Here is a 17,510-nt window from a genome sequence, read left to right on the forward strand (position 1 = left end):
ATATATGTCAAATATAACATATGTATACATATTTATACAAGTATCGTGCTGCATAAGAAAAAAAGAAAAGCATAATAAAATGCAAGCAAACAAGAAGAAGAATGAAAATGCTATGTTGTGAACCACACTCAGTTCCCACAGTCCTCTCTCTGGGTATAGATGGCTCTTTTCATCACTGAACAATTGGAACTAGTTTGAATCATCTCACTGTTGAAGAGAGCCATGTCTAAAGGAATTGATCATTGTGTAATCTTCTTCTTGTTGTGTACAATGATCTCCTGGTTCTGCTCATTGGGATCCATGTCTTTAGCAGTAGCTTACAGCACAAAGAGATTAAGCAACTTGCCTGTCATTACACAGCCCATGTGTGTGTGAGGCAAAACTATCCAAAGAACCGATATTTTAAGGCAACATTTATACTTTTCTTCACCCATTTAGATTGTGAACTCCTTGAAAACAGAGAATGCATTTTAATTTCTTCGTGTCCTCAGGTCTTAGCACAGTGTCTGACACATAGCAGGAATTTAATAAAATATTATTTCTCTGATCATGATGATGGATAATTGATAGAATTATTTCAGTGGTTTTTTTTTTTTTGCTAGATATTGATTGTTGTAGCTAAACAGTTTCTGTGATTAAAATTAGTACACAGGGATGATCAATAGAAGAGACAGTGATATATTGGTGATGTTGCCTAAATGTTTGTTTCCAGGTCACCAAGAGGAAAACAACTCTCTGGCCATGACACATTTGGTGCCATAACATGATAATCCCGCTTTATGTATGAGACAACAGTTAAAAAGATATGGCAAAGTTCATGTCACTGATCCTGAAAGAAAACATGAATGACACTGCTTTACATAATCAAGTATAAGAACTATGTCAAAGAAAATGAACTTGCTCTAAAGAATTTTTGAAGCTTCTGAGGATTGCAATATCAATTCTTCCCTTAAATGAAGCTGCTGCATAGAGACTGCTCTTGTACCCATAAGGAAGAGTACACTGTTTGCAAGAATCAGACCTACTATAAAAGCATGAAATTCTGACTCTCTATGGCTCTTTGTGGATTAGATAATAAGCTTTTAAACTCAATTTTAATTTCATTTGATACCCCACAAGCAATTAAAAGGCCCTGAAAGAATAAGATTATTTAAATTGCACTTGGAGAATTTTTTTTTTTTAATTTTAAGGCAGCGAGTTGGTATACTGAATGACAACATTGGACTTGTCGTTAAGACACCAGTTCAAATCAAATCTTGGTCTGTATAACCCTAAGCAAGTTACTTAACTTCTTTTCCCCTCACTTTCCTCATCTGTAAAATGAAAATAATTATAATACTATCTATCTTACAAGATTATAAGGATAAATGAGGTAATATTTGCAAAGAATGTTTTGAAATTCAATAAGTCTAAAGTCTATAAGTCTTTATATATGTATATACACACACAAAGTGTATATATATATATATGTATACACACACAATACATAAATCTTATAAGAATGCTAGTTATATGATTACATTATTATGGAAATCTCAATCTCTTTGACATCATCTGGGCCTTTGACTATGCCAGGCTTGATTCTCTGCGTCAGTACCCAATTCTTTTGTCCATATGGTACCGGTACCATTTTTGCATTCATCATGACAGGCTATTATGATGCTGAACATAGCCACGTGACAAATGTAAGGAAATAGAAACCTGCGAGTTTCTAGTATTTTCCCTAAGGAAAGGAAGGGGAAAATGCCACTAATTTTAGTTAAGGATTCACAAATCCAGGCAGTCAAACCTACTTTAGACTTTGGCATCAGAGTACAGAAAACTTTTATCAGAATTTATAGTCAAAAGATTTAACAACCAGAAGCAACCTTAAGGATCATTTCATCTAATCCCCTCATTTTAGAGATGTATAAAAATGGGTCTCCTACTTTTTGTTCAAAGTCACAAAGGTACTTAATGGCAGAGTTGGGACTAGAGACAAGCTCAATGATTCAGAACATGGAGTCCTGGAACTGGAGTCGGAAAGACCTCAGTTGAACTCCAGTCTTAGACACTTCCTTGCTGTGTGACTTTGGGCAAGTCTTTAACTCATCTGCCTTAGTATCCTCAACTGTAAAATAGTATCATAAAAATATTTCATACAGTTGTTCTGAGGATCAAGTGAGATAATATTTGCAAAAAAGCAAATTAGTAGAGTGTCTAGAATATAGTATTATTATCATTATTACTATTGGAATCCAAGTCCCCCAACTTCCAGACATCTGCTTTTTGCACTTCTCCATGTGACCTCTCTCTGTGTTATCATTATCTAAATGTTTAAAAAGAGTTAAGTTTCCAGTTCAGAATTTCAAATATTGGTACATGAATAGAGATGGAGATACTGAGAGGAAAGGAGGATATGAGCATTTATATAGCACCTACTATATGCCAAGGCACTCTGTTAACTACTTTACAAATATTATCTCATTTGATCCTCATAATACTTTGGAGAGGTAGGTGCTATTATTATCCCTATTTTCTAGATGAGGAAATTGAGCTAGACAGAAATTAAGGGACTTTGGTAGTGTCACAAAGCTAGTATTTGAGGCTGCATCTGAACTCAGGTCTTCCTAACTATAAGTCCAGTGCTCCATTCACACTACTACCCAGTTAGCTGCCTGAGGGTTAAATAGATCTTAACCTGGGTCTCAAACTAAATAAGTAACTTCCTACAATATAATAAAAGGCTGTTTTCACAAGAGTCCAACTGAATCATATAGACTTAATTTCTTATACTTTCATGTGAAATATTGATCAGGTTAATTACATACTTGGGGTAACTTTACAAACTTAATTCATTATCTCCAATCTTATTTCCATTAAACATTGGCCTGAGAATGCAATATATCCTAAATCCCTAAACCTATTAGTCAATTTGCATTTCCTGTTTGAAATGTGGACATTCTCATTGACTACATAAAATTCATCGTGGTGGATGGAAGACAAGATCCAAAGGCAAAATTTAGAAACCAACTACTCCAAAAACCTTGATAACTGTTACAGTTATCTAGATAACTAACTGTTGGACTTTTGTTAACACTTTAAAAATGGATAGATGGCTCTGTCTCATTTTCCCTTCCTAAATTGCTAAATAAAGCCCAGAGCTTTTAAGAGATTTAGAAGTGAAACGACTTTAATATTTTGTTGTCAGGAATATAAATTGTTCATCACTACTCCATATGTTAATTCAAAATTACTTTCTGAATACTCATTTATGACTGTATTTTCTCTTTGTCAGTAACAGTCTTCACAGCAGAACTGATGTGGAAAAAAACTGAAGATTTTTTTATAGGACACATACAAAATCCTTATGGATAATTCTCATATACATAGGTCACATATTTTCTTCTCTTTATTGATCTGACAAAGAATGTAAAATATAAACAAAAATTCACAGGAAAACGAATTTTTCCCATCACAGATGGGAATATGATGAATATATGACAATCTTCTAATAATAAATTTAAATCATGCAAAAGCACCCTTGTTTTTTTACTTTAAAAATCAATCTGCCTGAAAATTTAGCAAACACTACATGACTCACAAAATTCTCATCATCAAGAGATGAGAAATGTTGATCTCAATATACCCAAAGATGATAGCTAAGATAGCACAGTAACATAAACAACTAAATACTTAATGATAACAGACCATCATGAGCCCATCCTACTGCTCCAATGCAAAGATGCTACTTCTTTGAGATACCAATCTATACTTAACTACAAATATAAGTATTTCTCTTGTTCAATCCCTTCATGATTCAGGTCCAGCAAAATCTTTTCCATGAACGCTACTCTGATTTCCTGAACCAGGAATGATTTTTTTACCCTTAGACTTCACAGAGAATTTTATGTGCATGTATAAAATGCTCCTTATATAATTTTTGTGCATGTCACATGATCCTTTTATATTAAACACTCATCTAAATTTTGTATCTTTCCTGGAATATGAGTGTTCTATATATAGAGAGTGCTTAATAAAATCTTTACTGGATTAAACCCTAGAAAATTAAGTTTACATGTGTTAGGTGGCACATTGGAGAGAGTGTCGGGCCTGGAGTCAGTAAGACATCTTCTTGAGTTCAAATCTGGTCTCAGACACTTCCTAGTTGTATGAACCGAGGCAACTCACTTTACCCTGTTTGCCTCAGTTTCCTCATCTGTAAAATCATCTGGATATGGAAATGGCAAACCACTGTAATATTTTTAGCAAGAAAATCCCAAAATGTGTTACCAAGAGTCAAACACAACTGAAAACAACTAAACAACAACAAAATTATATTAGTCAGGTAGCAGGATATAAAATAAATTCAGAAAAATCATTTGCATTTTTATTTTAAAAATTAACAAAAATGAATACAGAGAGATGCCTTTTACAAGAAACCTAAAACGCATTCAAGTACCCAAAGGGTTAAATTTAAGGACTAGAACAAGGAAGAAAGGTCTAGGCAAGTAAGGGCTTGGGTCCAGAGTTGCAAAGACTGATAATATACTTGAGTAGCTTAAGGGAAGCCATTGGAATTGTGTTTCCATTCCCCTCCAAGTCTTGCTTCATAGAATATGTAGCAACATGCTAAGGATTGATTTAACCCGATATCTATCTGAGAGCAGGTGTGGACTATACAAGGGAAGCAAAGGAAAAGATAACAAAGAAGAATTTTAGCTACTATAAAGAATGAAAGGAAAACTAGAAGTAAAGTAGTGGGAATGTGAAAGCCCAACCACAAATTTTGTTAAAGGAACCACAATGATAATAACTGATGTTGTAAAATTAATATTTTTCCCCCAATTATATGTAAAAATAATTTTTAACACTCAGGTTTTTTGGGTTGGTTCAAGTTCCAAATTCCATCCCTCTTTTCCCTTCTCTTCCTAATATTTGTATAGCACTTTAACGTTAGTAAAGTGCTTTATACATATTATTACATTTGATTTCCATAACCCCGTGAGGTAAGTGATATCATGATTATTATGAACTCCAGTTTACAGAAGAAGAACCTGAAGCAATACAGTTAAGTGATTCAAATAGGGTCACACAGTTTGTGTCTAAGGCAGAGTTTCAACTCAGGTCTTCCTGACTCAAAGTCCAGGGTGCTGTTTACATACTTAACTGTCTCCTGCCTTTTCTATATTAAGGTAGTTGATCTATAGACATTAGGCTTGAGAAAGTAGAATAGGGGAATACAGACAGGGGGCAAGTAGGGTAAATCTTATATACATCATAAGATATGAATGTATAAAGGCTACTATGTGACCTTTGAGAAGTTATAAGTATATGATACTCCCAACTCCTTTGACGAAGATGAGGCATGTCAGGCAAAATGGCTTTGTGATAGATTTTTGAAAGTCTCAGTCTCTCACTCATTTTACACAGAACATGGTAGACAAAAGCCATGACTGAATATGGATTCTAGGAGGGGTATGTTAGAGTACCTTCACTTGATTCAATCCTAGATTTTCACATTAATCATTTCTATCTCAGAAATCAGAAAATGCTACAAATGAAGGCTTGATTTATTCCCTTGTTAAAAATTTAGTGTAGCAATATGAAACTCAAATAAAAATAGATCTCTATGGCTGCATGTCATTTATAAAACCACAAATTATCTATGTATTGCTTTGCATTTTCATTTATTTGGTTAACAATTTCCCAGGTACTTTTTTTTTTTTTTTTGCTGAGGCAAATTAAATGACTTGTCCAGGGTCACACAGTCAGGAAATGTTAAGTGTCTGAGGCCAGATTTGAACTCAGGTCCTCCTGACTTCAGGGCCAATGCTCTATCCACTGCACCACCTAGTTATATCTCTCCTAGTTATTTTTCAATCTGTCTCCTCAATGATTCCTCCAGATCTAGACTTCAGAAAGTGACTTAAGAAAAAGAAAATATTAATAATATATCTTTAAATATAAAGTATGTCTTGTGCACGTAAAAAAAAAATACTACAACAGGACTGCAAAAAATATCACATATTTAGGCATTAGCCTCTCAAGGTACACATTAGACCTCTATAAAGAATTTTAAATTATTCTAATAGTAAAGGAATGATTTGAAGAATTAGATGGACATCTCTAGTTTATGCTTAGGTCAAGCTAATATCTGGATAGCAAAAATGTAGCACTTCCAAAGTTAATACAATAAAAACCAAAATCTAATGGGCTGTTTTTATAATTACTAACAGGATACTTCAAAAAATTAATAAAATAATTGATATTAAAAAGAAAGGATATTCATATGAAAAGGAATTAATTAGAAAAAATTAATGAAGAGACTAAGGGGCACCATGGATAGAGCACAGGCCCTGGAACCAGGAGGATCTGAATTCAAAATAAAGTAGAAAATATAAAAACCAACTTCTTTCTTTCTTTAAAATAAACCTGTGACTTCATCAATATTGAGATCTCAAACTATGAACTTTTTCTGCCAGTACAAATCAGATGTACTTCTGAGGCCTTAAGAAGTCAAGATACAGTCATTGAGTACGTCACCACACATACACCAGGTACTGGCTAACTACCAAAGATCAAAAGAAAGGAAAAAACAGTTCCTGCTCTCAGGGGCTTCACAGTCTAATGAGCAGATAACATATTCTCAAATAAGATACAGACAGGATGAATTGGAGTTAATTAACAGAGAACAGACACCAGTACTAAAAGGGATAAGGAAAGGCATCTTGTAGGAGGGAAGATTTTGTCTAAGATCTGAAGTAAGTCAGCAAAGTTGAGAAGCTGAGATAGGGAGGGAGATAATGCCAAGTTAAGAACCTAGTCCAGGGTCCCAGAGCCAATTTGTATTTGAGACAGAACTTGAACTATGATTTTTCTAATTCTGAGGCCAGTTCCCTATCCAAAATAGGGAAAACAAACCAAGGGAACAGCATAGAGAATCCAGAAGTACCACCAAAGTGTACAAGGCATTGCTTGATAAACCAAAGATTGTAAAACTTACATAAAGGAAACAGTCAATAAAAATTAAGAAAACTCACTAGCAATATGCTGAAAATGAGTTTAGATGTGTACTGCATGCCATATATTGGAAAATACCAATTAGTTTAAAATAGATTTCAATTGTTTAATAGACTTATTTTCTACTGTCCATAAATAAAAAATTATTAGAGAAAAAAAACTGATGGATTTGGTTATATAACAAATAAAAAGATTTTACTCAGCAAAAAATAAAGAAAAAAGAAAAAACAGATTGGAGGGAAAAAGATAAAAATATAACAGAATACTAAAGGAACTGATATAACATTACTAGAATGATATCTATTCCCTTAAAATCAAATTGTCATACAATATTAAAAGACATTGCTAGTATTCACTTCCAAATCATTCAGACTCTAATGATCAAAAAATTGCTCTTCAAAGCATCTCCAAAATACCACCTTATATCCACAAAATTAAAAGAAAAAAGGTATAAAACTGCAAAATTTGATGTTGCTTAGAGGTATGGAGGGAAAGGTAATCTATTTCATTGTTAGTAGAAGGCAAATAAATAAAACTGTTTGGGAGAAAAATCTAGCAAAATACAAAATTATGACTTGTAACAGCTAAGGATCCACAACTGAAGCTATATGCAAAAAATGTTATTAAAAATAAATGATCTATGTATATAAAATATGTGTAACTACCTCATTTATAGTATCAAAAACTGGAAACAATCAGCATATCTAATAATTGAGAATGATTAAATTATAGCATTAATATAATGAAATATCATTGTGTCATAAAAATACAAATGTGCACACATACACACAAATGGAAAAATTTATACAATATGATACAAAAGTAAAGAAAGCAGAGTTTTCTAAAGTAACATATACATTGATGACACTGTGTACCAAAAGTAACAATGCCAAAATCTTTTAAGTGTACACAGAGAAAAAAAGGTAGGAAGGGGACATGAAGCAAATTGTTATTACTGTCATTTTTTTTTTTTAGTTTATTTTACCTTTTATCGAAATTTAAATAAGCTCTAATCTTAAAATTATTAGGAATTTATTGTCTACTGTATTTGTTTTTCTTGAGATTCATAAAATATAGTATAATTTCAGTCTAATAAAACACCGGTAAAAAAATTAAAATATAGTTTTAAGTTCTATTAGTAATATAAATAAAAAAATAAGCCCAGTAATAATTTTTACAATTAAATTTCCACCCTACCTCCTCTCATTCCACAAAAGATTACAAGAACCATTTTTGTTTGCATATAGAATTATTTAAATTTTTCTTTCATGTCCTCCTGGTTTTCTCACACAAGATACTCATATTCTCATTTCATTCATTTTCACGGGTATCCCTCACACCTGTAATGTCCTTCTTCATCTTTAGCTCCTGCCTTCCTTGGCTTCCTTCAAGTCTCAGGTAAAAAGTTCACCTTTTGCAAGAAGCTTTTCTGATCTTCCATAATGTTAGTGCCTTCAATTTGAGATTATCTCCAATTTCTCTGTCTCTCTTCTCTATCTCTCTGTCTCTCTCTGTCTCACATACACAACTGTGTGTGTGTGTGTGTGTGTGTGTGTGTATTGCACATAAATGTTTGCAAGTGGTCTTCCATATTAGACTGATTCCTCTTTGAGATCAGGGACTGTCTTTTGCTTTTTTTTTTTCCATTTCTCCTATGCTTATTAAGTAACTACTTAATAAATGCTTATTGATGCGACTTTCAGTATTCATAGAAAGTGCTCTGTTTACCCCATAAATTATGTCATTGGACTAAATATCATCTAGGAATTTCACTCAGTCTACCCCTACTGAAAGGAATGCTATCTGGACCTTCCCAAACCACATCAGAACCAAAGAATCCATTCTTCTAACCATCTATGCAGTTCTGAGCAGGCAAAGAAGGTTTGAAGAAGAGAAGCAAGAAGTATAAGATAGCTTCAATCATAATACACAGCAAAACAATTATATGTTCTTTTTGCTGAGTCTTTGCTGTTGTTTAGTTGTGTTCAGTCATGTCTAACTTTTCATGAGCCTTTTGAGGGTTTTTTTTTTCCTTAGCAAAGATATTAAAGTGATTAGCCATTTCCTTCTCCAGCTCATTTTATAGATGAGGACACTGGGACAGAGTTAAGTGACTTCTCCAAAGTCACACAGCAAGTGAGTATTTAAGACTAGATTCCTGACTCCAAATCCAGCTCTCTATTCACTTATAACCTTAGCTGTCCATGGAGACTACCCAAAGAGTCTTAGAATCCTTCAACTACAACTCCTTCATTTTACAAATGAAGAAATCAACCTTCAGACAAGTTAAGTGACTTTTCAGATTGCTTATCAGAGTCAGGATTTAAACTCAGATCTCCCTAATTCCAATTCTGGTACTCTATATCAAAAGTGTCAAACTTAAATAGAAATGAGGGCCACAAATGCACACATAAGTATCCCTGTTGGGAAAAAATGTAATGTTATCTATATTTTATTGTACTTGTATTTATTTTGTTAAGTATATCCCAAGTACATTTTAATCTGGTTTTGACAGTACTCATGTTTAATACCTCTATTCTAAATGACTTTAACCACACTATATCTCAATGAATCAGTCAGTCTAATTTTGTCTTAAAAAAGTAAACCAAAACAATGAAAAAGACAAGTAAGCTGGTTTGGGCCAATTTTTAGTAAAAGTGAAGGAGCCAAAAACTGGAGGAACAAAGGGTATGGATACCACAGAAAGGGCTGAAGAGGTAAAGAATTATTCAACAGTAGTGTCTCCTCTAAATTCACTGGATTCACATTTTTAAAATGGATAATATTCTCCCTTTTAAGAGAAAGGAGAAGAAAGCTAAAACTATCATTTCCATTTTTTAAATTTCCCTTTTCCAAGTTAAGTCAATAAGCAGTTATTAAATGTCCACCATGTGTCAGGCCTTGTGCTAGGGGCGGGGGATACCAAAAAATAGGCAAAAAATAGTCCTTGCTCTTAAGGATCTGTCAGTCTAAAAAACCTGATATTTAAAGTGATACAGGCAAACAAACAACATGCACACTTATTCACATACTATATGTATAAGAAGATTATATCTGTTACATTAACTTTTTTGGCCTATTATATTTCCTCATTTCAGAAACTGACATTCCTCTCTCTCAGTACAGAATTTTAAAACATGTGCACAGCCTCCATCCTTCAAAAAACACAAGAAGACAGAGTAATTTTTAAAAGGTAATAAACTTGACTCTGCTTCATGTAAACATCAGAGGCTCAAGGAGACAAAGTACTTTGAGAGTCTATTAAATACTGTATCATTTAAGAATCTTGAAAGAGAGAGATAATGAGTGGACGGGAGTTAAGGGTGAAGGGGAATACCATTTTCTCTTATCTTCTTGTCAGCTAAAGATATATTTCTTAATCCCCAATTCACAGGCTCATTTTTTTTTTTTTTTTTTTAGTAAAAGAAAAGGATTCTGTAAGATTCTTCTTAAAATAAGTACTGTGAAAGAGGACTATGATAGTACAGAATCCTTGTTGAATGTAACTGCCATTATAAACTATTTCTAGGTTTTACAGTAGGCATAAAGGAAATGAGACACCTCACTATGACCTGACTCATATAATCCCAAGTTAGGAGTAGCTGCCATAACTGCATTTATAACATACTGAAAATATTAACCAAAACATTTTCCATAAGACAAATAAAGGAATTTCCAAGCCTTTTGGGTAATATTTTCTCTAGAGTCTAGATAAGAGGCTCTTAACTTTTTTTTTTTTTTTTTTTTTTTTTTTTTTTTTTTTTGGTATTGCAGTCTCATAATCAGTCTATCAAAATCTGTGGAGCTTTTCTCAGAATAATGGTTTTAAAAGCATAAAATAAAATACATAGGATTTCAAAACTATCCTAACTAATCAAAGGTTAGTGAAAATAAAAATGTGACTTTTTCTTCTCATCCAATTCATGGACTTCTCCTGAAATCTAATTATGGTAAATAGATATCCATGGATCTCAGGTAAATAATTCCAATCTAAATGAAGAATTTGGCTTTTTCTTTACATAACAAAAACAACCACTAATAATAAAGGTGAGCAAAAGACACTCTAATTTTTCTCCATAACAAAGTACAATGATCATGAATTTATATTATACCTAGTGACATGAAATAGGAACTTAATTCAACCAGTGACAGCAAAGAAAAATATTTTTCTTACCTGATGTGACCAATGAGTTCAATAAGTTTGTGACTAAAGAAGTAAGCAGTCAATTCAGAAACATGACTCAGGACAGAGCAGACTCCAAACAGAGTTGTTGTTCCATTGAGATCTTCCAGATGCCAGTAGAGAAAGGTGAATACAAATCCATAGCCAAAACCCATAAACCATGCCACAAATAACACAGAGCCATACTGTACACTGCAAAGCAGCTTAATCAGGTCCCAAAAACTGAATGCTTGTGACTGACTCGAGCTGGTTGGTGTGTCTTCAGAAGATTCAGTGGAATTGTTTCTCTCCACCTGAGGAATTTCCACCTCTTTCCCTTTGTTGTTATTGCTTTTGAAATGGCTGTAGCGGAAACGGAACTGAGTAGCTACTATTAAAGCCATGGTCATTAGGACCCCAAAAACAATGAAGACTATCTGGTAGTTCCTGTATTCAGGGGGTTTACACCCTTGACCATCAATGAGAACATCTATGTGAGTGTAATCGATCCCTATTCCCACAGAGAGCATGGCCAATCCCCAGCCCAGAGAACCCCACATGCGTTGTAATCCATATCGATCCCTGTGTTTTCCCAGATACTGTAGTGTGACTGTGTCCACAATGGTGACGGAGGATGCACTGAAAAACTCTCCTATGATGACAACCAAGAGGATCACCAGAAATATCGCTTCCACCTCTTGCTGATCATATACGAGAATTCGCTGATCTGAGGGCGATACTTTGGTGGTAAGAGAAGGGGTGGTCGTCACTTTGGTGAGGTTCCCAGCTACAACTGGAGTCATGGTAGTAGTGTTTATGTTCTGGATTAAGAGCATAGAATTGTTAGTACTTGAAGATGTTGTAGGCTGAACAGTAAATACGATTGCTATGTCATCAGGTGGGGAAGGAGATACAAGCCCAGGGTTGGTTAACTCCTCTTCTAATGTCAAATTGGCAAGTGAATTCCTTTTCTCCCGAGTTTTTGGCGGTGTGGCTTGGACTATGGTAAGGGGAGGGACGATGGAAGAGTTTGGTGGAATAGTAGTTAAAAGATGGCTCCCATTGGTCGGATGCACTGTGGGTAAGATCTTTGGTACACATCTCAAGGTAGCTGGTTTGACAAATCCTATGCCAAGATTGAATAAAACCCAACATAAAAGTGAAAAGAGGAGGACAATTTTACCCTTCCTAAAGCGGTCAGCAACTACACCCCAAAAAGGGGCACTGCAGAATTCGATGAAATATCTAATGCCCACTAATAGTCCACTCTGACTGGGTGACATGCCCAGCTGTTTATAATACACAGGCAAAAGTGGATAAAGAGAGCCATATGCAGAGTAAAAGAAAAAATAAAAGACCTTTGAAATAAGAAGATCATTGTTTACTTTAACACAGTGTTTCTCAATCCAGTCTATTTCTTCTTCTGGGATAGTGGAAGTCTCTGTTGAGGAGGGGGTTTCATTTGCGGTTTGCTGGTCTGGTTCCCTGGAGATACCATTAAAAGGATCAGCAAGCACATACTTTCTCTTTTGCTCCTCTTCATCATCAGTCAAAATGGCAACTTTATCATCAGTCGCCATGGTTTATTATGAACATCAGAAAGTTGATAATTTTCAAAATTATTCTAGTTGATCTGTAAAGGAAAAAATATATATAATTAGGCAATTTTGTTATTAAAACTGATCCTCTTTTATCAGGCTTACAGCCAATTGAAGAGTTTAATGTCATATCCATATAAAGAGTTATTTTATGAACCAATTTGAATCATGTGCCTATAATGCACACACTGAAGAAATTAAAAAGTTTCCCCAAAAATGTCCTAACCATAATCCAGTATTATTTGGATAAATGATGCTTTCCCATATAAAGTTTATAACTAATTAATCTCCCATCTTTTCACAAATTCCTTTATTTATAATAAAACATGCTAGAGAATATAATTTTTCCAAAAAATCAGATTTCTGGTTGCCTCTCATTTATGAAGGTTATTGTTGTTGTTCCTCCTTCATTCTCAAAACAGACCAATGACATCATGAGTCTGATGTCTTGAGATGCACTAATATATTTTATAAAATTCCATAGGCGGGATATTATGACGGATTAGAAGACCTATTTACTCAGTTACCAATAGAGAATAAACATCATATGGACTTCCAATAAATAAACAAAACAAAAACTACAACTTAATGAGCAAGAGAAAGCTGCTTAAGCGATATAACACTCATAATAACGAAGAACTTGTAAGGAAGAGTTAGCTGCACTGTTTGTATACAATAACAACAGTTGTATTGTGTATCTAATTTATATTTTAATATATTTAACATCTACTGGTCATCCTGCCATCTAGGGGAGGGGGTGGGGGGGAGTAAGAGGTGAAAAATTGGAACAAGAGGTTTGGCAATTGTTAATGCTGTAAAGTTACCCATGTATATATCCTGTAAATAAAAGGCTATTAAATAAAAAAAAAAACAATAACAACAGTTGTTATTATTTATATAGTTCTTTAAAGTCTCTGCAAAGCACTTTATGTACATTATCTTATTTGATCTTCATAAAAACCTGATAAAGTAAATGAAATTGATAGCCTCAATTTATAGATCAGGAAAATGAGGCTGAGAAGTTAAGTGACTGATCTAGGGTCCCAGACTAGCAACTTTATAAAGCAGGATCACACTTAAGTCTTCCTGATGCTGTTTAGTACTCTATCCACTTCACTATCTAGCTGCCTACAGATACAGCCCCTTTCTGGAGACAACACATCATATAATATTTGCTCTCAGGGATATTAAGTCAGTATATCTTACATTTATAATTATTTCTTTTAAATACCATATATTATAGACTATAGGAAATCATCTTTTAGAATCAAGATATTTCATTTTGTTACTGGATTAGAAATATTAAAAAGGTCTTTTGAGAAGCTGAAACAATGGTGCCAGTTACCACCCAAGCTGCCAGCCTTCCTCACTCTTCTCACATGCATAACAGAATAGTCTAACCGGTTTACTATGTTCACAGACTGATTTACAGCAATGAAAGGCTGTTAAGACTTAGAATCTTGGACCTAGAAGCAAGAAGAGAAGTTCAAATTTGGCCCCAAACATATACTAGCTTTTAAGTTAGCTAAGTCACTTAACTTCCTTCAGGACCAGTTCCCTTGTTCCCTCATCAATAAAATGGGAATACAGTGCCCGTTCCCCAGAACTGTTAGGGGGAATCAAATGAGAAAATATGTAAAGTAGCTTGCAAAGCTTAAAACACCATACAAATGCTAACTATTGTTATTAAGTTAAAATAAAAAGAATTATGACAAGGTAGGAAGTTAGAATACTTAGAACAGAATAAAAAACTAGTAACTATTAAACTTTTACAATCCCCAAATGACTACTAGGAGCAGTTATTAGTATTTGTCAGAGACACACAATAGTTAAGTTTACGATATTTCATATTCTATCTTTATCCTACCCCCAAATTCAGGCAATATCACAGGAACTGCTTTGTTTCAATTAAAAAAATTTTTTTTAAATCTGCTAGAATCTTGCACACTACTCATTTAGAAGGGAAAAGTAGACAATTTTATAAGTTCTAGATGATGGGTCTATTTTGTTATTTCTAGTATGGAAGAATAGGCACTGTACATACCCATGCTGGCTAGTAGAAGTCCTATATATTTCTATTGGTTTTCTATTCAATTGGTTTTCTATTCACTATAAATTATTATCACAAAATAGCTTTAAAAAAGAAAAAAATAATAAGTATATTTTATATAGAGGATGTTAACAATTGTATTAATACTTCACTTTTACCCAAGAACAGGCAAGAGGTAACCTGGAAATATCAGAATTTTACTGTTAAATCTTCTTTATACTGCTTTAAAAATATTTCATATTTATTTACATTAGTATAATATAATATGTAATTATTGTAAAATATATAATAATATAATATGTAAATATGTAATTATAATATGTAATAAGAAATAATTATAAATATGTAAATATTTATATCTTATATATGTGTGTATATTTATACTAAAAGATATATATCTTTATGCTAAATACTATTAGATCTTGTGTTATGAAAACTAATCCTGCATGATTTACTTGAATTTCTCTTTTTAAAAACTGCCTGCACCTGTCTTTGCACAAGGGGGCTTGTGCAAAATACCCCTGATTCCATTTTGACCTCAGTCATATGAAACATTATTTTAAAGAATCAGAATTAGTTACTGATATCTTCCTAACTTCATTAATTTAAAAAATTTAAATAAATGTTTACATTTATGCTTTTAAGAAAACCCCTGTTATTTTCCAGTGATTCTCTGTTCTACTCCTTGTAACAAGGAAGTACAGTTTAGTGAAACAAACCAATAAATTGGCCATCATTGACACAGTATGTCCCATTCTGCTGTAGTTCAACCTCTTCAGCTGAAAGGAGGAATTTTGTTTCAGTATCTGGAGTCAAGACTGGTCTTGGCAATGATTAGAGTTCTGATATTTTCCAATAATGTCCTGAACTATTTCTCACTGCCTGGTTACCATATAACCATTATTACCCCCCTTTCACGCTCAGCTAAACATGCTCATACCCATCTACTGCTCAATCTATAGCAGATGGCAGAGGAATAGACACTACTTATCGCATAAGGATCTAGGCCAATAAGTAATAGATGCATAAACACTAAAAGAAATGTATTCTGTGCTTCTAATTATCAAGTGAAAAGCAAATGTTTCAAGCGGATGTTGACTTAATCTTTGATAAAAATCATTTTTCCTAGCCAAATGCTTTTCTATCATATGAATACATGTGAGCTATCACAAGGTTTCTCTTGTCCTAGCAAAAATGGAAGTACAACATAATCTCAAGTGTTTAGAATGAGCAAAATTGAGCTAAAATTCTGTCCCCAAATACTCAAGAATTGTTCCTTTCACCTCACAAAGTCATACTCACTACCATTAAAGATTAGGATTTTGACCTAAATGGCTACAAAGGACCTCTGACTCAATACTTTCAGGTTACATTTATGTCTCTGTCAAGACATCTCAAAACACTTGGGAATTAACAAATTAATCAAAGCTATTGACACAGACTTAAGAAGTGACATAAATTAGCTAAGACTCCTATCAAATACCAGATAAACTTAGAAAAGGAAAAATGCAATGGATGAAAACAATCAAGTAACATGAAAAAATTTTCATGTATAAATTATTTTTTCCCAACAAATATCTGATAATTGATAAGCATCTGGCTTTTACAATATCAATTATGACCAGCACGTAAAGTTTTCAAAGCAAATGGTCTGGTTTAGAGTCATGGACAAAATGTAAATTTTAAACACCTAAAACACACTGATTTCATTGAGTTCATCAACACTGTTTCACTGGTACAAGTTGAAAAATTTGTTTGAAACTTGGTTTCAGCTCCCACCAAAAAAGAAAACAATCCAGAGAAATGGTGTCAAATTCATATAGAAAGAAATTCCTGAGGTGCCATAGAGACTTAGAAAACCATAAATTAACATAATGTGTCCTATTGTAGTTTATTTATTTTGCTAAATATTCCCTTGTTACTTTTTAAGTTGGTTCAGACTCAACTGGGGAGTTTTGCTGGCCTGGATTTTAAAATATCTATACTACCCACATTGCTTTTCCTAATATTTCTTTACTTCATTAAAATTTTTAAAGTTCTCATTTACATTTTCTATAAAGATGTTAATCAACATCTTTCCACTAAGGTTCTCCTTCAATTGCTTCATGATGGCATAGAGATGACCCTTAGTCTGTGAAGGCTTTCCCAGTAGAGCCCAAGCTAAGGCAAACCAGCTAAGTCTGAGCACAACTTCAAAACAAATTGTACATCATCTATCATCTGAGGACTAGCCTAGCTAATTTGGAAAGGCTCTTCTATCAGAAGGTTCTGGGAGGCTGCACCTTAAGTATAAAGAATGCAAGACTTATAATCAGGAGATAACTGGGTTCAAATTACACCTTTTATACTTATACAACAAGTAAGGTCATCTCTGAACCTCAGTTTCTTATCTCTAAAATTAAGTTAATAAACCTGCAGTACTTAATTCACAGAGTTGTTATAGTGAAGATCTAATAAGCTTAATGTATCTAAAATGCTTTATAAATCTTAACATGCTATGTATATATCATTTATTACTATTCCCACCAGCTACTGGATTATGTATTGTTTTGGCTACAATCTACTAATAAAGAATGAATTGTTTGGGCCCCAGGAATTCAAGCAAACCATCTACTGAGAGATGAAATCTATGTCAACAGAAGTAGTTTTCATTCTGAAAAAAAATACAAGTCAAAGTAATCGTCAACATTATTATAGG

General features: G+C 33.5%; 1 protein-coding gene across 2 annotated transcripts in view; it reads right to left on the reverse strand.

The window, feature by feature from the left end:
- Positions 1–17,510, reverse strand: part of MFSD6 (major facilitator superfamily domain containing 6) — a 95,782-nt gene that overhangs the window by 58,090 nt on the left and 20,182 nt on the right. For both annotated transcript variants that reach the window (XM_003764048.4, XM_031960304.1), the window contains exon 2: positions 11,177–12,797. In XM_003764048.4, coding sequence (XP_003764096.1) covers positions 11,177–12,744 — 1,568 coding nt within the window. In that variant the 5' untranslated portion in view covers positions 12,745–12,797. The remainder of the gene's footprint in view (positions 1–11,176; positions 12,798–17,510) is intronic.

Source organism: Sarcophilus harrisii, chromosome 3, assembly GCF_902635505.1.
Source record: "Sarcophilus harrisii chromosome 3, mSarHar1.11, whole genome shotgun sequence".
NCBI classification, from domain to species: Eukaryota; Metazoa; Chordata; class Mammalia; order Dasyuromorphia; family Dasyuridae; genus Sarcophilus; species Sarcophilus harrisii.